General features: G+C 42.4%; 1 protein-coding gene across 1 annotated transcript; it reads right to left on the reverse strand.

The window, feature by feature from the left end:
• Positions 1-1160: 1160 nt before the first annotated feature.
• Positions 1161-18468, reverse strand: CENPI (centromere protein I). Its single transcript, XM_039717495.1, has 21 exons — positions 18312-18468; positions 16168-16478; positions 15373-15510; positions 14918-15036; positions 13719-13826; positions 12577-12625; positions 12218-12264; positions 11459-11548; positions 9892-10020; positions 9478-9642; positions 9119-9239; positions 8827-8915; positions 8400-8517; positions 8237-8301; positions 7629-7714; positions 7079-7214; positions 6212-6336; positions 5120-5168; positions 4728-4961; positions 2866-2907; positions 1161-2077 (listed from the first exon to the last, which is right to left on the reverse strand). Exons 2-21 carry the CDS (start codon positions 16364-16366, stop codon positions 1946-1948), a joined length of 2241 nt encoding a protein of 746 aa, XP_039573429.1. The 5' UTR covers positions 16367-16478; positions 18312-18468; the 3' UTR covers positions 1161-1945.
• Between the last annotated feature and the right edge of the window lie 2402 nt (positions 18469-20870).

The following is a 20870-nucleotide window of genomic DNA, read 5'->3' on the forward strand; positions in this document are numbered from 1 at the left end:
TAAAGAGGCTAAAAGTCATCTCTGGTGCCCAGTAATACCAGGCACATTTTTGCTTCATGGGATGGATTTTAAACAGGCATCTTGTCCATCCAGCAAAACTAACAAACAACCCATAAAAAACAACCTGACAATAAAATCAAGTTATCTGCCCTGTTGCTGTAGTTCTGCACTTCTAAGTGCCCAGCCTGTGTACTTGAATGTCAAAAGTGTGCACAGTTTGGTTAAATACTTTCACAACACAGGGTATAGCAAACACCTGTGATGCTGCAAGTCTTCCATGACATGATTCTGTGTTTCCTCAACCAAACACCAATCCCGAGAGAAAACTGATCTCAGGACCAGTAACTGTAAAACATTCAGTATATCCTAAAGGATTCTGCTATAAGCCCCTTTAAATACATTTACACACATCACACACACTCTTAAGAACCCTGGCATCTTTCTCAAGTGAAATGAAGCTTCTGGCAGCACCTCCAGTCTGACAGGAATGCACCTTCCACAAACTCCAAACAGCACCCAGCTAACAAGAGGCTTTGTCTTCCTGGCTATTGCTTCTTTGGGATGTACACAGCCTTTCCAGCATAAGTGGAAATAATATTTCCAACACCTTTTTGAAGGTAGCTTCACAGAAAAATTATAATACTCATTGTATGTTAGGGCCACATCTTGAAACATATCCACTTGGAGGAATTTTTAATGCATGGAGTTTCTCCTGTTGAAAAAACAGAATCGGGGTTTTGAAGATCTGTTTCTCTTGACAAAAATTAGCAAGCTGCACTTGTACTACTTGGGATAACACAGATGAAAGAAAAGGGCAGTACTTTAGACATTAACCAAATGTACTTGAGCTGAGAACCCTGGTACTCCACCAGTCTGATTTTGAGGGGATGAAGAAAGCAAACGTCTTGAGTGGCTCCAGAGTCGCTCTCAAGACTGATTCCTTTACTGAATCAAAGCAGAGATTCACAATGCAAAATTCACTATAATCTAACCCAACTCTCAAGTGGTTACAACCCTGTTTCATGGCAGAAAAATAAAGTTCATTCAGATTTTGGAAACCTCAGTTCAGCTTCTCTCAGCTACTCAAGACTTAAAATGAAATGACAGGAGAAGACATTTTGTAAAAGAGTTTTTTCAATATGACACATAAGAAATATTTTACAGAACATATATTATACATATGTACTCAAATAATATACAACACCTATGGAGCTAAAAACACAAAAAGGAAAGTTACATTTGCACTTATCAATATCCAAAGTGGTGAGCTGGTGGCAACACTGTGTAGGTGCTTACACCAATAAATCATCAAGTGAACACCAAACCTTCCAGCTGTACAAGATCATTATAATCAGAGTTCACACAGAAACTGTTCCGTAAGCCTCAAAATGCAAATTAACTTAATTAACTAATTCTTCTTTAGGAAGATCAGTTTGGTCAGCCTGTTAAAAGTCACACAGAGTACAACAGGGAATTGGGAAACTCACATTGCTCCAATCCAAGACGGCACAGGACCCCTGAAAGGCTGATTAAGTTGTTTCCCATTACCTGCTGCTGAGGAAAGCAAATCAAGACAGGGGTCAACATTGCTTATAAATGAAGCACCACTGTTCACTGCAGTTTTGAGATGGAAAATGTTTGTTTCTCAATCAGAACAGATACTGCAACAGAGACACACCAGGAGAAAAATGTGGATGTCACATCACACAGAGCTCACCAGCTTCAGACCAGAGAAGTTTAGCAGGGACAAGAGGGGGCTCAGTGTTAGTGAACCAAGCAGCTCAACATCTGTATCTTCACTTTCACAAGAGAGATGTCAGTACAAAAGTGCAGGGAAGAGTCAGTGCTCTGTTTCTCTCCTCTGAGAAGGGAAGAATTAGTGACACAGTCTTTTAGAGTCTGCAAGTCTGCTCCAGATGACAGAAGAAGTCCAGTGAGCCCCAGGTCACCCCTCCACATTCCCAGCTTTGCTGTGAGAGGCCTGGGAAACCCGACTGATGCTGCTCTCAATAAAGACCTTCAGCCCCTTCAAGCCTTGGGTGTAGAGATATTCCAGATACCAGTCCCACTTCTTCCCCTGTAAACCAGAAAGAAGAGTCAGATGTGCAGAACAAAGCTTTACAATTCTTAGGACAATTTGGAAAGGTCTGCAAGCTCTGCCTTCCTGTGGGACAACATCCACATGTTGGGTGACATCTGTAAATACCCACAGGTACAGGGTCACCTGCTGTTCCTAAATGCCCACAATTACACAGTACACATTCTTAGACTGAATCATGATCTTTCTTTAATACTGAGAGTTTTTATAAACCCCACTTCCAGAAAAAGGAAACATCTATTGGATCAACAGGGAATATGTCAGGAACTAAAAGAACATGGCTGTAAAAGCCTTCCTTCCATCACTAGTGGTGATTCCTCCAGATCAGGTTTGAAGTACACTGTGGCATAGGAAAGGAAACCAACTGCCACTGTATTTGCTCAGTGAAGGATTCCTGTTCAAAGCTGTAACAAAGCTACACATCTGTCTCAGAAATATAATATGAAGCAGAATTTGTATTACCAATGTACTTTAAGTGCATCAAGAATGTAACTTTTCCTGGAGCCTGCAGAGAGCAATAAACAGCCCTGCACTGACTCATGAAGGAAATACATAAAACCTCAAATCACTAGCCACAGATACTTCTCAGGTGTTGATGCTTTCTTGTTTGGCCCTGTTAAGAGACTGAATCAAAGCCTACAGCTGTAATTTTCCCACTTCCAAAATTTTTCTAGAGCATTTGTGAGTTTGGTGAACACTAAACCTGACACTCTTCAACACAGCTGCTGAAAATTGCCTGCTTTATTTACTAAAACAAGAAATCTTACCTTAATGAATTTGAAGTTGAAGGTGGTATCATCAGGACAAATCTTAAGGAAAGGGAATAAAACAATATGAAGTCAGATAAAAAGTATTTCCAGGGTTGCTGGATCTCTGCTAAGTCCTCTCCTAAATCAGCAAGTGCAAGCATGCAAAGAAATTCAGAGATTTTTAACCCTGTTTCCAGCATCATGCCCTGTGCATAAGTGGCAAGGTGACATCTGGACTCTCTTGTCCTGTGCTGCAGCATTACAGGATTGCAACAGGGAATATTCACAGGTATCTTTACTACTCTCTGTGCAGTGTAAAAGTCTCCCTTTCTAAACATCAGAAATTCACAATAAGAGCAAGAGGAGAGAAGTGGCACTGAGATCAGTGCTGCAGAGCACTGCCCTCTGGTGCTCAGCACTGCTAAGGAAAATGAGTCCCTGCAGCTCAACATTATTTCCTCCTGCCTTAAAACACATTTGTCATAGCTGCTAAGCAAAATTTCTCCTGGTTCTACAGTAGAAAGAGAATGCAAGAATTCCCCACCAGAAAGTTTTGGGGGTTTTTTAAGGGATTTTGAGGTTGGGTGTTTTTTGGTTTTGTGTTATGGTTGTTGGTTTCTAGTTTGGGGTTTTTTTAATGTGCAAAACTTAAAAAGAAGAGTTAGGAACCCGTGTCAGGGAAAGTTTAGGTTGGATATCAGGAAAAGGTTCTTCCCACCAAGGATCACTGGGTACTGGAACAGGCTCCCCAGGGAGGTGGTGACAGCACCAAGTCAGAAAGAATGCAAGAAGTGTCTGGAAAACACTCCCAGGCACAGGGTGGGATTCTTAGGCTGTCCTTTACAGAGGCAGGAGTTGAACTTTATGATTTTTGTGGGTCCCTTCCACTGCAGGATATTCCATGATTCTAGGAAGCCTCAGAACAAAAATTACGAGGACAAAAGATATGAGATGTATACAACTTTCCTTGGTCTAACAAAACCAAAATAGCTTCCTTAAGCAAAGACAAAATCTGAGTTTAATCAGCAGTAAGATATAAATTAGCTTGATTCAGGACACTGAGCACATAACAAAGGCTAATTTGTCAAGTGTTCCTAACCAGAATTCTTTGCTTCAACTTCTCAGGTGCCCCTTGCTGCATTCCAGGAGTCACACCTACACTTGCCTTGAGCCTGCCAGAGTTTCTCACAACAAACTGGCATCTCTGTGCAGCCCTTGGACAGCCTACAAAACCTGGTTTCTTGGAGCAGCACACACATCTTGGGACAATAACAGCTCTGGCAAACTGCTCTCTCCACTCTTCAGCAGCTGCACTGAACACATGAGGGCACCCAGAGCTCAAGAGAACTCCTGGCAGAACTCACACCAGACAATGCAAGACAATGTTATGTTACCTCTGTACTTGAAGCAGCTACTTGTATTTCTATTTTAGTAAGCCAGAAAAACTACCTCAAGAGCTAGAAAATACTGCTAACAAATTCTAGTACAAACAGCTGTATATAATTTAACCATGCATTTCTTGACTTTCTAGAGTTTAAATATTTAGATCACACTGCCTATTTTGTGGGGCAGAATGCACCTTTGGTAAGCTTTTACTGAAGTGTCATTTATTTCATTAATTTGCTATTTTAGTTCTATCTCAAAACTATCAGGAGTACAAATTCACATCCAAAACTGCTACATTCATACATACAACCCTCTCACACCACACAAAGACTTTCCAATAGCCAGTAATCTAACAAACACAGAATGCCACAGCAGCTTTTGAAAGCTCAGTTGCCTCTACCAGTCAGCCAGGACACAGAGACCCTTCTCTACAGAAACAGTCAAGACAGAACATCTGGTGCCATGAAAGATCCAAATCTTGGCTACACCATTACCTGCTGCAGGAATTGAACAGAGTAGCCCATCATGGCTGGATGATAAACAATGTTAAAGCTGGTTTTTAATTCCTTCACTGCAGTTTTACTCAGCAGTTTATCATCCATACAAAGACCTTGAGGATGAATATCCTTCTGGAATGCACTGGATGTCCACAGACAGCCCACCATAGCTACTATGTACTGGTTGTACTCTTGATATGTCTGGTTACTGAACTTGAACTGCAGTATTTGCTGAGGGGAAAAAAGAAAAAAATTAATAAATAACATCCTCAAAGCAGCTGTGTGCTCCCTGCAGTCCTTAAAAGATGGCCATTAGTACACCTCCCCTCCACTCAACCCAATTACTTGCTACAGGCTGTTCTAGCTCATAACAGATGTGCCCACAGTACCTTTTTACTGAGCTCATTTTGTTTTGCAGCCACCAAGTTGGTTCGATACCTGAAAAAAAACCCAACAAAATAGAGAAAGTTAGGGGCCTATAAATTTTTACTACATGGCTGTGTTGAAAAAAAGCTGGAGGAATGTATCAAGAAAATGTATTTCCACCATGAGAAAGATCATCAAACTTTACTGGTGAAAGAGACATGAAAAAGAATTCAAAGGGACTATCACTTGGCAGAGTAGGGACATACCTAATAATATTAGTACCTTAAATGATTCACACATGACCAGTTTGCCTGGGACAGTCACCTTCATAAGTGCAACACACAAGAATGGACATCCAGCCTTTAAATCAGCAGAGAAATGCAGTGTTTTTAAGAAGGGAGACTTTCATTCACTAAGCAAAGAAACAGAAGCCACTGGAAGTAATGCAACTTGACAGTTGTTCTATATAATAAGCACTAGCTCTTCTTATTTCCTGGAGACCTTCCTGTCATGTTAATTACCCTGCAGATTCCTTAGAGAAAAAGCCACATGGAGAGCCCTGCACCAGCTGTCAGCTATTGGCCACTCTTCTCCTCAGATGCAGCCACTGGAACTAACAAGGCCAAGAAGTGCAGCCTTGGTGGTGGATCCTGCAGAGCAACAAACAGTGCTGTCTTTGGCCTTGCACAAGGCAGTCCCAAATTCCTGGAGTCTGGAGGTGGAAGAAGTGCTTCCTACCCAGCACATGGCAGAATTTGTAAGGAAAAGCTCAAGTGTAGTAGCCAAAGAACAGGAGTGAGAAGTTGTGTAGTTACTACCATTAATCCCAGCTGGCTGACTTTAGTTCCCTCAAAACAATAGGGGAACTTCTTTCATATCAAAGATATGGAAATAACGCCAGGAAAGAGGTCAGAATCCTGCTATCTTGGATAACAGACTGAAAAAAAAGAGTAGGAACTACAGCTATAAAATCCTTCATCATGAAAGCTGGACACAAGTGGAATTTTTACCTTGCACAGCAAGAAGATCCCAGATTTTTACAACAAAGTCATTTCATTTCCAAAAGACTGAAAGAGAAGACAAGGAGTTCCTGCAGCCTACACCTGTTGTAGTACCTGTACATAATGTAGCAGAGCTGATTCAAGTTGACAGAATCCATGCTGAGCAGTGCTGGGTAGAAAACCCCAGCAGGAGGCATTATCAGCAAAGGCAGGTTGTACTTCAGGTATATGTCACACACCTGCAGAAATGAAACACATCCAGGCTGATTATTACTGCCAAAATAATGATTATTACAAACTACCACGGGGGTGAGAGCAACAGAGAGCACAACACTGAATTCCAGCCAGATCCATGCAGAAGGGAAGGCCAGGGTGTCTTACACAAGTGTTGTTGCCCATCACTTTTGTGCATTTTTAGTGGACAAATTCAGTTACAAATAGATCCCAGAACCGTCATTGTTTTTTCAGCTATTCCCAACCTGAACTGTAGGAGCCATTGCTGTTGTTACAGCATGGCTGGAGTTCACAATAAGCACAACTACAGAGAGGACATGAGGAAGCTGGAGAATACTTAAGGCTATTTGATGCTGTTCAGTTTGCCTACAGCACAAACTAGAAAAAAATCCCACTTTTTTAAGGAAACATTTAAAGAAAAAAACCAAGATATATTATTTGAAATTGAACTGATCACTGTTCTTTTAAGTCAGCATTAAAAAAAGCAGGTTCTGGCCTACTGTTACTTCTTCCTCAGTTCACCTCTGAATTCAGAGCAACCACTTTCTAGCAGCACATTTATTTCTGCCTGTGGATGCAACAACAGCAGCTTTCACCTGCAGATCGACCAAGTATGTGGAATATTCTGGCATTTAATCACCAATTCTGTAAACTAGAATGAGGAAGATGCTTTTATGCTTTAGCTTAAAAATGCAAACAGGCCTTAGGAGTACTTGAAAAGAAAGACAAAATCGCTGGGATACACACAGTCCCATAGAAATCCAGAATGAAGTAGAGCAAGAGCGTGGAATTGTTTTCCAAACGCAGTGCAATTGTTGAGAGCCGTCCCACAAAGTGAACCAGTTCAGCCACCAAGTTCACTAGCCCAGAGAGGGTGGTGTTCCTGCAGCAAAGACATGGCACAACATTACAGAAACCTCTTTGCAAACAGCAACATGGAAAATGGGAAAACAAAACTGAAGTTTATGCTTTTGCCCCATCAAATACTCAACAACAGACACTTGTGCTTCAATACAGGCAGTAACACACTGTTATCAGCACCATTATGACCACCCAGCTGTCAGTAGTATGAGGATTTTGAATTCTGGACACCTCAATTTCCAGTGTCACCAGAAATACTTCTAAAGAAAGACAATGAACAGGCCTGACAAGGTAGCTCACAATATAGCAGAATCATAACTGCATTATTAACCTTCTGGTTGGTCTTTAAGCTGGGTGTTAGGGCTAGAATACAGATCTAAATACACCAGTGAGCAATGCACAGAACACGGCTAACATTCTTTAAAGACAAACTTACACAGAAGAAAACTCCAAATCCATTTGAATCACACTGCAATTTAACCAGTTCTGCAACAGCTCCTTCAGGCTCTCCAGAACACTGCACTGCAATAGGCAAAAAGAAATCAAGTTGATGACAATTTATGCAAGAGAATAATTTCAAACAAAGAATGCTTTGAGAAATGGCATATCCAAGGAAAGGTACCAGGAGTTTCTCAGGAGCAGTGACATAGCTGCATGGCCCCTAGAACTGAATGTATGTGTTGTATATAGCCTTTCCTGAAGAATGTGAACTTCAAGTTCTGAAAAACTGCAATAAAACAGTTTAAACAAATAGTTAAAACTGCAATAAAACAAATGAACTATTGTGTTGTGTGCTGTCAGTTATTTTTATCTCCAGTGCCCCAGCTTAATTCCACTCAGAAAAGGAAGATATCTTAAAGCAACTATTCCCTAAGGAAGTTAAACTCTAAGTATATATTTTATCCTGCTTGGGCACAGACTTCTCAAAAAGATGTTTCTTATAGAATCCCTCAGACTGCTACACCTAACACAAGTACAGATAGTAGTATCAACCAGATGTTTAGTGAATACAGTCATTGTATTCAATGTAATTAATTAAATTACCTTAAAGTAAATAGATGATGTGAAAAAGAGCTGTGCCAGGGGATCAAAGAGATATGACTTAATGTCTGAAAAAAATGAGAAAGCAGTATGATATCAGTGCACAAATTCTATGCCCTGAGATATCCCACTGTGCAAGCTCACCCAAAGGATCTGAGGCACATACCAGAGAAACTGCTGAGGGGGATCCAAGTCAGGAGCCTGAGGATTTCTGAGCGGCAGCAGAAGCCATCCCAGAGAGGAAGGGTCTTATACAGGAACTCTTCACAGGCAGAAAATCCATCCTGAAAAGCAGAAGAAAAATATTCAAAAAGCCATCTGACTGCATTTTGCCACACTCACATCACTCTGCAGAAAGCAAGAGGCTCACAGCTCCTTCCTGCCATACTTGCCAGACATTCAAATTATCATTCTTAAGATTATTTTTCCTGCAGAAACCAAGGCTATTTCCAGAATATTGACTTGCCATAGGTAAAGGTATTTTTATCACTTGAGTCATTGTCTCAGAAATACTACAGGAAACAAGTAACTGCCAGAAGCTCTTTAAAGGAAGACTTTGTGAAACCCTTGGCTTCCATAAAACATGCACTTACCTGCAAGAAACATTCTGCCTTGTAGATTGTTTCCAGGAAGCTCTTGAATTCTTCTTCATATGGGTTATCAACCACACACCAGGTGCATTCTGAACAGGAGAGAATACTGTACTTGAATATGAGCACAGCAAGAAAAGCACAATGAGAAACCAAATTCAGCTCTCCTCCAGTAGCTGTTTTAACACTATGCTTATCTCTGTAAATCTGAATAGCAAAGAACCATTACTGAAAAGTGAAAAGCCTCAGACATCCTTTAGCTCCTTGCCTCACAAGATAATACTGAAGTTTTTACCTTCCTGGAGCATCTGGCCCATCCAATAGTAAAGCCTCAGGTAAATAGATTCATCTTTCACACAATTCATGTAGTGAAGCAATAAGGGGTTTGCTAGCACTGAACCCATCTGGGAAGGAAACTGCAAGGAAAAAAAGAAAATAAAGAATTATTCAGTATTTACATCAATAAACTGCCAGAGAACCTCATGTCCAATCTTTTTACCAGCAACAAGACCATTCCCAGGACTCATTCACCATCCTCAGTTAGGACTAGATGCTGTTAGAATTAGGTAGCCCACACATTACTCACATAAATAGGGCATAGAGGAACACCCTTTGGTCTCCCAAAACATTCACCAAGACCTTCATGAAACTCACCTCTAGATGGTGGATATTCTGTAGAAGCTGAGGGAAGGTCTGCAGCTGCTCCACTGGAAAAGACTCATTTGTACTGTACAAATAAAAATAGTTATTTTCTCTGTCCTCTTCTAAATTATTTATGTTTGCACTGCTTGCAGGTATAACCAACTGGGCATTCCATTTCTGTAGAAAGGAAACACAAATGGTTCAGCTTCCAATGCAATTGGCTGCACTCATGAACAGTGTTCCCAGAAAAACCCAGTTTTACAAAAAAGGTACCCAGGCTTTCATTATAATTGATTGCTGCATTTCTCTACAGTTACTCCCCCCTTTCCAGTGCCAAATAAAGCCAGACTCCCATTATGTGCCAATATTCATAAAGAAAGCCACTCCTTGGCACCTTCTGGGATGTGCCTCAGGCCCATGACATACCCTTTTTCGTGACTGAGGTTGAGATATGCCTAAAAACACTGCCTTGGACAGGGGAGAGGTTCCCTGGGTTCTCTGCCTCACTGCAGTGATTGCTGCTTTCCATGGGCCTTCAGGGTTCTTGAAGTAAGTCTGGAAACAGAAATCAGACATCCATGCAAGAAGTCAAGCTAGGATAAAGCAACAAAAAGATCATTTTCTATTCTGATAAACATCACCACAGTCATGTAGAGACACTTAGCTCTACTTGACAGATTTTCACAGCACAGAACTCTCATCATTCCTCAGTTTCATCACCTTTGGTCTACAATTCAACAGTTGAGCTTTTATTTCCTTTGGAAACAACTTCCCCCTTTTCAGAAGGGATCTCCAACACTTCTGTCTTATCTTAATTCAAACCAATCATCAACTCATAGATTAACCCTCAAGTACACCTTCAAATAAACATGACATGCTCAGTTAATAGAAAAATTTCCTGAATTCAGCAGCAGTGACACCCACATAACAGAACAATGCCATGAGTAACTAAATACTCACATTACTGTAGATATTACTACAAAAAATTGGAAAAGCTAACACTTTTTTGCACTTTTTTGGACATTTCAATGCCAATCAGTCTTTAAATTCTAATCAAGTGCCAAACCATTACAAAAGTATTTAGATTGGCTTGGACCTAGTTAATCAAGCTTTTAGTACACAATACAGTGTGTTCATAAAAACAGTTGAAGAAATATTTGGGATCTAGTTGCTAGTAATTTACTGCACTTCTAAAAAATGTAAATGTGCATGCTAAAAAATGTAAATTCTCCAGCAGATGACTGTGCAGCACAATGCAAAATAAAAATTTAGAGAATAATATAAATACACACACAGATTGAAACAAATTTTATTGAAACTCAACTTGCCTGCATATAAATTAAATGTCTGTTCTAAAAAACCAACAAAAATCTCAAACTTTTAATTCGCTCCCACTGAAATAAATTTTTGTTGCACAATTTAGGTCTTACCAGCTGCTGTTTTCTCTTATAGATCTGGTTCTATTACATGTTTCTACTTGGTCAAAGGGCTGAGCACACAGGCCTCTCTAAAAGGGGAGTAATTTCTTGTTGTTCCTTGCAGCTCTGACAAACCAGTTTCCTACATTTTTTACCTGCTTTTTTCTCTCTCCTATGACAAAGACTTTCCAAGTGCAGAGCTACTTACTGATTTCCACTGTCATTTGTACTTGAGCATGGCAACAATTAGAAGAATACCTTGACAAATTAGACAGTTTGTTTCCTTCAGAAATTAATATTGTGTGAAACAAGTCAAACCCAGCAGGAACACAAAGAAGGATTAAAGTAATCCTCATAAAATAAAGGTAGATGTCATTCCTTACCAAATCATCTCATTGTGCTGGAGAGGAAACAAAACACAAGGCAAAGAATCCTCATCTAAACCTGATTTTACTTAGTGAAAAGAGGAAATAGAATTAATTTTCACCAGTAAATCTGCCATAGCTTGAATAGAAAGCTCCATACAAATACTATAGTAAATCATGGTTTTGAATTGACTAAATCTAATTCCTTACCTTCATTTTCCCAGGAAGAGTTATGGTAACCTGTTGTGGGCAGAAAAGTTTGTAAAGTGATAGCAGAGCTTGCAGATGAGACTGCATTCCCTGTAAAGTAACAGAACAAGAGAGAAAACACGTGAGGTATGTTTTTAATATAGAAACTGAATGCTGTGTTTCAGAAGTAGAAAATATCAGTAAAAGCTAAATTCCTAGAGCTACACATGATCAAGTAACCATAGATAAACAACTAAAACTGACAGAAACAACAGAAATTGGGTCAATTAAATAACAATAGCAAGAGGACTGAAGACCTTTCTGTAGTCATAACTGAGAGAAAGGAATTTAACAATCAAAGTGATAAAACATAGTCTTCTGCTGTCTAAAAACATGTTATTATAGCAATGTTTTTTTCTAAAAAAAAAAAAGCAAGGTCCTCTACAATCTTACATTTTTCAGTCATTTTTGGTACCACTTGAAAAAGGAAGATGAACAGAAAATTAAAGACTGTAATAGATAAATGAAGCTGCCCCTTGCTTCAGAGATTTCCCCATACCTGATCATAAAACATTGAGCTTTGCATATATCACTGCATGTGCTCACAAAACACACATGAAAATTAGGAATGCACATGCAAGAGAGAAACTTTAATGCTACAAAGACTAAAACCTACAATTCCAGGTCCAAGTCACACTTCTCCATTGTGTAAGGACATTAGTCTTACAAAGTACATTATTAATCACAGTTCAAACTCTACAAGATCTGAAATAAACTCACCATTTTTGCTTGGAGGTCAAGCAGTATCCTAATCCGAAAAGGCTTGACTGGAAATACAATTAGGAAAATAAAGGATTTTAAAAATACCATATTAGACATCTAAGCAAAAGTTATATAAGTAACATTTTTATTATAAAATCATGACAAAGCAAGTAGAACCAATAATTCTTATTTCTAGGGTAATAGAGAAGTTTCCAATTCAGCAAGTGTTACACAAAGCTTTGCCTGAACTACCACTCATTCTTCCTTGCATTAAAAGCACAATATTGGCTAATCATTGTATCAGCTGCACTAGAAGAACGGGCAGCAAAGAGAATCAGAAATAAAATGGTATTTCAGCCCACACAGATGAGACTCACCATTTTCCCTCCTGGTCAGCAGGTAGAGCACGTGGCAGATGTAGGGGCACTGCAAAGCAAGGGCAGCCATGAGCTCTGCTGCTGCTGCAGACACAGCCAGGACACACAAAGAGCAGCACAAGAGACAGCCCCACACAGCAACTCCATCTAGAACTTCACCTGCACTGTGAGCAGTCCTGACAGTAACCAAGCTGTTTAATTAACTTGGATCATTTCTTTTGGAACATGGTCTAGAAATTACAAGAGCCAGCAGTGAAAGTGCAATTGCATTTTCAAAAGCAAAGGCACCTTTGAACCAACATACTTTTTTAGAACTTTTAACTGCAGTTGAGGCTCTAAAGAGCCTTAAATTAGTTTCAAACCAACTCTGATGCACTTTCCAACTGATCCATCATGTCTGAAAAAGCTATTTCAAACATTAAGAACTTAAATCCAGTTTTATGGAAAGATTATAAATTAAGTTAATCTAAAACCATTAAAAACATTACAAGACGTATAACTCAGAATTTTGGGAAGTTGTTTTAACCATAAAATATAGAGTGAAAGAATATTAACAATTTCATGTCTAACATGACTGCCAAGATTATCTTATTATGCCCTGAATCCAAACACTTCAAAATTCCTGGATTTTACAGTTGCCATATGGCAGAAATTGCCTGAATGCTTGTTCTCTTTTAAGCTATATTTCAAATTAATTAAGTAGAACGGCAATTAGTTTTTCACCTTAAATAAACACTGCACTATTTTTTTCCTTTTTTATTTTTTGCCCATGGTATACAAGTCAGTTTCTGCCCAAGAGCCGGAGACTCCACCTGCTGATGTCTGACAATCCCAGAGACCACTGTTACTCTTGGGAATTTAGACAGAAAACATGGTCACACTCTCTGTGATACAGTGTAGCAGTTCTTGAAAACATGTTTAAGCAGACAGATCACAGCAATCTCACAGTGCTTGCCGGTCTATGGATCTAAATTACCCAGCAATCTTATAATGCAAAGAGAAAATAAATAAAGAAATCCAGCCATCAGAAAATGCTCTCTAACCAACACCTACTCCAGACTAATTCTAGCATTAATATGTATATTACTAATGAACATTTAGGTTTATTTTATCAGTTCCATATGTTCTTCAGTTCTCCTTACCAACTTCTCATCTTGCAGGAAGGAGAAGAAGAAACCATAGAGGGCATGAAGCTGTTCCTTGTGATCAATGAAGTCAAACACTGTGATCAGCCACTTTAAAAAAAGCAGCTGCAGACAGGAAAAAAAACCCACATTACATTGAGTGATGGGCAAAAGCAAGGCAGGGGAATCAAGAGCCAGCTCCAGAGACACAGTCAGTAAGGACACACACCATTCTCAGAGATAACCAGGAGCTACAGACAAACAGTTCAGGGGTATTTAAATGAAGAAAGTCTGCCAAGGGATTCACCAGGCAAACAACTAGCCCCATCACTGCTGTTGGGAACTGGGTTTTGGTTTTCTAGAACCATGGGACCCTATTTGTGTATCAGTGGTGACTGGGAGAGAGGGAATCCAATAAACAGGGCACAAGTGGGCTCAGCCTGGAGAAAAGGAGGCTCAGGGGAGACCTTCTCACTCTTCACAGCTCCCTGAAAGGAGGCTGAAGTGAGGCAGGGGCTGGTCTCTTTTCCCAAGTACAAAAGTGGTAGGTCAAGAAGAAACAAACAACCAGTTCTGCAAAGGAGGTTGAGATTGGAAATTTCATCACAAAAGGGTTGTCATGCAGGTTGAAATTGGAAATTTCATTACAAAAGGTTGTCAAGCACTGGAACACACTGCCAGGGAAGTGGTTGAATCACCATCCCTGGAGGGATTTAAAAGGTGTGCAGCTGTGGCTCTTGGGACATGGTTGGCTTGGCAGCATTAGCTTAATGGTTGGGTTCTGTGGCCTTCATCTTTGCCCATCTAAATGATTTTACCACGTAAACCTTTGAGCAGGCCATGTGAACATAAAAAAGACTCTTTTCCTAATGTTAAGTCATGTTGCCACAACCAAGGTGCACATAACCTAAGGGACACCTCACTGAAATTAAAGGATGCCTCACAGAGCAGAAGTATTTCACAGAAGCGTTGGAGACACCATTCCTGAGGAGTTCAAAGATACAAGACAAGCAGGAACCAAATCTCCACAGAAACTTAATGTGTCTTGGTTCCCATTGCCATTCTAGCAATGGGCATCTCTGCCAGTCTTGGTAAATGACAATATCTTCTGTAAGACCTTGTACAATAAAACCTCAGGATTTTTGATTCCTCAAAATAACCTGTTCTTATGGTTCCTGTGCAGAAGCAATAACTACTGTAAACACCTACTAAGTTACCTGAGTGCTGCCTGAGCATTTGCTGACACAGAGCCAAGACACAGCTGTAACCACAGAACTTTCTGGTACCACTGAGGCAGGAATCAGGCTCTTCAATAAACGAGTATTCACTGTATCAGCTGGAAAAAAGACAATTTCAAGTAAGATGGTGCTCATGTACCAGGTTCTTCATTATTCTTTTTCAGCTTAAGTCAAAATTCCCTGTGGACAAAATTATTTAGAGCTTCCTTGCTCAATGTAATGTTGTATATGAATTTAGTAAGGACCTACGTATACCTCAAAATGATGACAAATAATTCATTTCAGCTTAACAAAGGAAAATGGAAACTACACCAAATTATGCCAGAAAAATTAATTTCATGCTACGGTACCATAAGCACATTATCTGAGCAGGTTTGATTAGGGGGGAAAGGCACATTCACAGAAGCTACACCAGCAGTATAGAAATGCTGTACCAAATCTGCCACTGAGCGCCACGTTCAGCAGTATCTCAAACCCTTCAGGGGGCAGCCCTTGTTTCAGGGCAGTGCTTTCCACAGCTTCCAAGTGTTTCTGCACAACACTCTTCTTCTTCAGTGCAACACAGTCTTGAACTAGGAAAAACAAACAGGACAAGCACATGATGAAACTACTTCTGGACAGAAATTAATTTGAAGCTTCTCTGGACTGTCCCTGCACATACTCCTTTTTCTTGATATAGTAACAAAGTAAAAAGAAAAACTTCTAAGACATTAAAGAAACACTACATAGCTCAAGTGTTAAAGAGGGAAAAGAGAAGTGAAATTATTCTAAAATTATTCATATTATAATACAAAATATGTAGAGAGACTTCTTACAAGAGCATGTAGTGACAGGACAAAGGGAATGGCTCCAAACTGAAGGAGGTTTACATGGGATATTGGGATAAAATTGTTTCTTGTGAGGGTGGTGAGGCCCTGGCTTAGGTTGTCCAGAGAAGCTGTGGCTGCCCCATCCCTGAAAGTCTTCAAGGCCAGGCTGGATGGGGGCCTGAGCAATGTGATCTACTGGAGGGTGTCCTTGCCCATGGCAGGGGGGTTTGGTCCTTCCAATCCAAACCATTCTATGCTATTCCTTTTTTTTTTACATGGTAGTAACACAAAACTTCTAAGACATTAAAGAAATGATACATAGCTCAGGCATTAAAGAGAGAAAACATATAATTTTTTTTAAATTAAAAATTTATCTGTCATCTTCTCAATTCTAGATAGGCACCCAAAAAACTCCCTCACCTTTCTCAAAGTAGCTCAAAGCTTGCTCTAGAGACCCTTCCTGGCTGTCATATTTCCCATCATTAGCAGACTGATTATTCTGCAAACTTTTTTCAGAGTCAATTCTCCCTCCTTTTCGCCAGGCAGAGAGATCAGTTTGGCTTTTATGGTGACTGGGCAGAGGCTGTTTTGGGGTCCTGGAACAACTCCTTCGCTTCATCTTTTCAGACTCCCAGCTGAGAATGGAGAATTTTACTCATTTGTCACGTGAGAGCCAATCCTTCCTTAGGTAAGAAAAGTGATCAGCCGAGCAATGTCAGAGAGCTGGTTCCCTGCAAGGAAAAGAAACATTTATTTTCCTGACAAGCAGATTTTAGAGGGATCCTGCATAACATGAGAGTAAATTCAGAAGAAATAGTTTAGAGCTGACTGCTCCCCAAGAGATCAGACAAGATCCTCAAAGATGCAAAGACAACAGTGTATCAAAACTCTCATTTTACATTAAAAAGAAAAAAATTCCCATGTAAAAATTAACACAAGCTCCTTTCAAGTTAAACATTATCTGATACAATCTTTATAGCATTTTGATTAAAAAAATCAACATAACCAGAAAGTTAATATAACACAACCAAGATTTCTTCTAAGTTAATTATTATTTTCCTTACTTCTATTGTGTATGACAATACAACCAGTCAGCAAGTGATGATTCTCTGCAAGGGTTATGTACAGATGTTAGAGGATCATAACAACACTTCCTATTTCACAAAAATTACATTCCTCTGCAGCCTTCCTACTAAACAGCTTGGATTGCAAAAACTAAGAAATTTTGGTAAACTTCCAAATGAGGCACAAGAGCTACCAACAGTGTCAAACTGCACAGCTGTGGGTGAAATACAGCTACAAGAAGTGGCATTTTCTCCTCAGTATGCCGGAGAGATCAACCTTTTATCCACAAAATAGGAAATTTTGCTACAATTTCCTGAACTTGGTAGAGTGTGCACCCCTGTCCCTGGATTGCTGGAACCTATCTTTCCTGACACAATCAAACAGAATGACTTTCACTTCTTACTCCCTCTCCACCTCTCACTTCCTTCCGAGCTTACAAACATCATTATTTCCCTAAAGGTTGGTTTGTCTCTTTCCTGTGCAGCAAAGCTCGGTGACCACTCTCTGAAGTACAGCACCAGCTTTCTCTCAGCTCCTTCCCTACATGTGTTTTGTTCTCTTTTGCCCTGCAGGAGTTCTACCAGAAAGGTCTGGTGAAGGAGAGAGCAGCTGGAAGGGCAGTTCTGGCTGACAGCAAGCCCACACACGAGGAGTGTGGCACCAGCAGCCCTCACGCTGCTCCCCAGCAGCCCCTTCCCCTGCAGCCCCCACCGCGACCCCCAGCGCCCGGGGCACGCCGAGGGCACGGCCGTGGGGAGGCCTCCCCAGCCCGGCCCGGCGGCCCCGGGGCGCCCAGAGCGGCGGCGGAGCCCCGGGCCTGGGGGAGTCACTGAGCACCCCCGGGCACTGACCACCCCTTCCCGGGGCCACTGACCATCCCCCGGGCACTGACCACCGCTGCCCAGGGCCACTGACCACCCCTGCCCAGGGCCACTGACCATCCCCAGGCACTGACCATTCCCCTCGCACGGCACTGACCATTCACCTGCCCAGGGCCACTGACCATTCCCCTGCCCAGGGCCACTGACCATCCCCGGGCACTGACCATTCCCCTGCCCAGGGCCACTGACCATCCCCGGGCACTGACCATTCCCCTGCCCAGGGCCACTGACCATCCCCCGGGCACTGGCCACCCCCTCCCAGAGCCACTGACCAGCCCTGGGCACTGACCATCCCTGTCCAGGGCCACTGACCATCCCCGGGCACTGACCACCCCCTCACACGGCACTGACCATCCCCTCCCAGAGCCACTGACCATACCCCGGGCACTGACTATCCCCTTCCTAGGGCCACTGACCATCCCCTCGCACAGCACTGACCATTCCCCCACCACTGACTATCCCCTCGAATGGCAATGACCATTCCGGGGCAACTGACCCTCCCGCTGCCCTGGCACTGACTACCCCCCTCACGCCGCCCCCTCACGGCCACTGACCATCCCCTGGGCACCGACCCCCGCCGCCACGACCACTGACCCTCCCGCCGCTCTGGCCACTCACCATCCCACGACCGCTAACCGTCCCTGTGTCGGGCAGCACCGACCATCCCAGGGCAGTCGGCGCTCCTGCCGCCGCAGGCACGGATCGCCTCCCACAGCCGCCAGCCCTCCGGGGCCGCCGCCCGCCGCCTCCAACCGTCCGTGCGTTCAAACCCCGCCGCCAGCGCCCCGCACATGCGCACTGCCCGGCGTGCGCCCTCCCACCCGCCCAGCCGCGCCTGCGCGGAGCTGCCACCACGGGCGGTGGGCGGGCTCCGCGCATGCGCGGTGCACGGTGGGCGGGAGCCCCCCGTGAGGGGAAGGAGTCTCTCCCCTCAGGTGTGTCCGGGCGGGGAACGGCACCCTGAGGTTACGTTTTAAAACAGAGAGGCAGGGAAAAAAATGCACACATAAAGCGAGGCAGTAACCCTGAGGCCGACCGGAATGAAATGAGGGGCGTGGAGAAGAAATAAAGAATTAAAGAAAACGAAAAAAAGGAAGAGTAAATTACCATCGAGGCCTTAGAGAAGGAGAGGATCTCTACTTGTCACTTCCAGCGAGCACAGATGGCTGGAAACGTCCAAAAATAGCTGTTTAATGCCAGGGGGCAGTGACAGAGGTCAGCCCGCTAAGATAAATACAGAATTCTTGATACTGGGCTCCAGGATGAGCTGTCTTTGCTTTCTGTATAACAAAGAATGCAGCCACTGCTGCGGGTCAGTTGTTCATATCCATGCAAATGTGGAAAAGGGGTTTTTATGGTAGTCACTGAACAGTCTGAAGCTTTTACAGAGAGAGGCTTTGCTCCATGGGATGCTTTATTATCATCATCTCTACAAGGTTCACTGAGGAATGTTACAAAGGATAAACACAATTGTTCCCAAAGCTTTCCTGGGTTGGATGCCCAGGTGAAAGTTCAGCAGTTCAGTCATGTTTCTTGGGAATACACAGTATTTTTATTTGGTTTTGAATTAAAACACAATTAATAACCCCAGTTGGGGCATGGTAGTTAAAGCGGGAAGTGAAGGGAATTTTGTGTATATATTTTGAATGATCTTGAGATAGTCTGTGAAGATGAGATTGTCCAACAGAGGTGGCCTGCTGCTTCCTTTGCTCAGGGTGCACATCTGATTAAGAGTTAGTCCATCTGGAGCTCTGGGAGGAGGCTTTTTCAGCATATATATGTATATTTTGCTGCTAAAACAGATGCAGCCCTATATATACACATATATACACATATATGTAGGGCTGTATCTGTTTTAGCAGCACAATTCAGGAGAAAACTGTGTAGGAATATCCAGCATCAATTTTCATAGAGATACAATGTTTACTGGAGTTACCTTTTCTCACTGCTGCATTGAACTGTAGCAGAACTTTATTTAAGACTGTGTCAGTAAAATACCCAAATGTTTCTTTTGAATGTCTGTGGTTATTAATATGTAACCAAGTAGAGTTTATCTGACTTCCACCCTGCATCACCGTGTCTCTCAAATTGCCCGACATAGTTCTGCCCATTTTAGCTGGAGTGTTTAACCAGAGGGAAATGTTTTCAGACCCGTGTCTCAAATAAGAAATTTGTTCCTGTAAAGACATTTTTCTCCAAATTTCAAAAAGTTTATTTTTGTGACTAATTAAAAAAAAAAAAAAAGGAAAAAAACTGAGAACAGACAAACATTAAGAAAACCAGTCAAATTTCAGAGGTAACACATGCTCCTTATGACACTCTAATATTTCAGATACAACACAGGGATTCGGGCTCTGGTAACAGGATTTATCCAGCTCGCTGAGGCTGTATGTGGGAGGAGCAGTGAGGTCCCTGTGATTGTTCAGACCCTCATCTTCCAGAAATGGACAGCAAATCTATAAAGTCACAGTAGCTGTGGGAGGGGACAAAAGGAACTTGCAGGGAACTGGGGAGCACAATGCTACTTGCCAACATCAGAGAGATACTTTGGAGTCCTTTGGGCAGTTCCACTCCCCATGCCCTCTCCAGGCACCCTTACTCTCTGCCAAGAAGGGTAAAGAGATAACACTGCCTGGTGTGAAGCAGGCAAAAAATTACTGTTATCAGGCCATTGTCCCAGTTTTGGAGCCTCTGCACAGAAATACAGAAGATGTAAACAGAGCATTCCATGTTTTCTCTGGACAAGCACTCCATAGAAGGGACTGGGCACAGAGGAAGCAAAGCCCAAGGAATCCCTCTCTCCAACAATTTTTGGTAACAGGGTCCCTTTTACCCCTTGACCATGGAAAGGGAAAGGCAGATGTGTGTGTGGGGCTGCACAGGGACACTGGTCAGGCCTGCCCAGCCTCTGCTCCGGGCAGCAGCAGCACCCAGGCCAGCTGTGCTGCTGTGGGCTCGGGGCTGCTCTCAGGAGCGATCTCCCCACTGCAGCAGGGCCAGGGTGGCCTGAGCGCCTGCCCAGATGAAGGGTCCCAGGCTGGGTTTGCAGCTCCTGCTGAGGCCAGCACTGCTCCAGCCGGGTTGCTGACTGCCTCCAAGCTGTCCCTGCGGAAGCTAGCTTGTGTTTTTCTGCATTACAGGGCAGCAGCAAAAGCAAGACTACAGTGTAGACATACC

This window comes from Passer montanus, unplaced genomic scaffold (assembly GCF_014805655.1).
Source record: "Passer montanus isolate IOZ18808 unplaced genomic scaffold, ASM1480565v1 scaffold38, whole genome shotgun sequence".
In the NCBI taxonomy this organism is placed as follows: domain Eukaryota; kingdom Metazoa; phylum Chordata; class Aves; order Passeriformes; family Passeridae; genus Passer; species Passer montanus.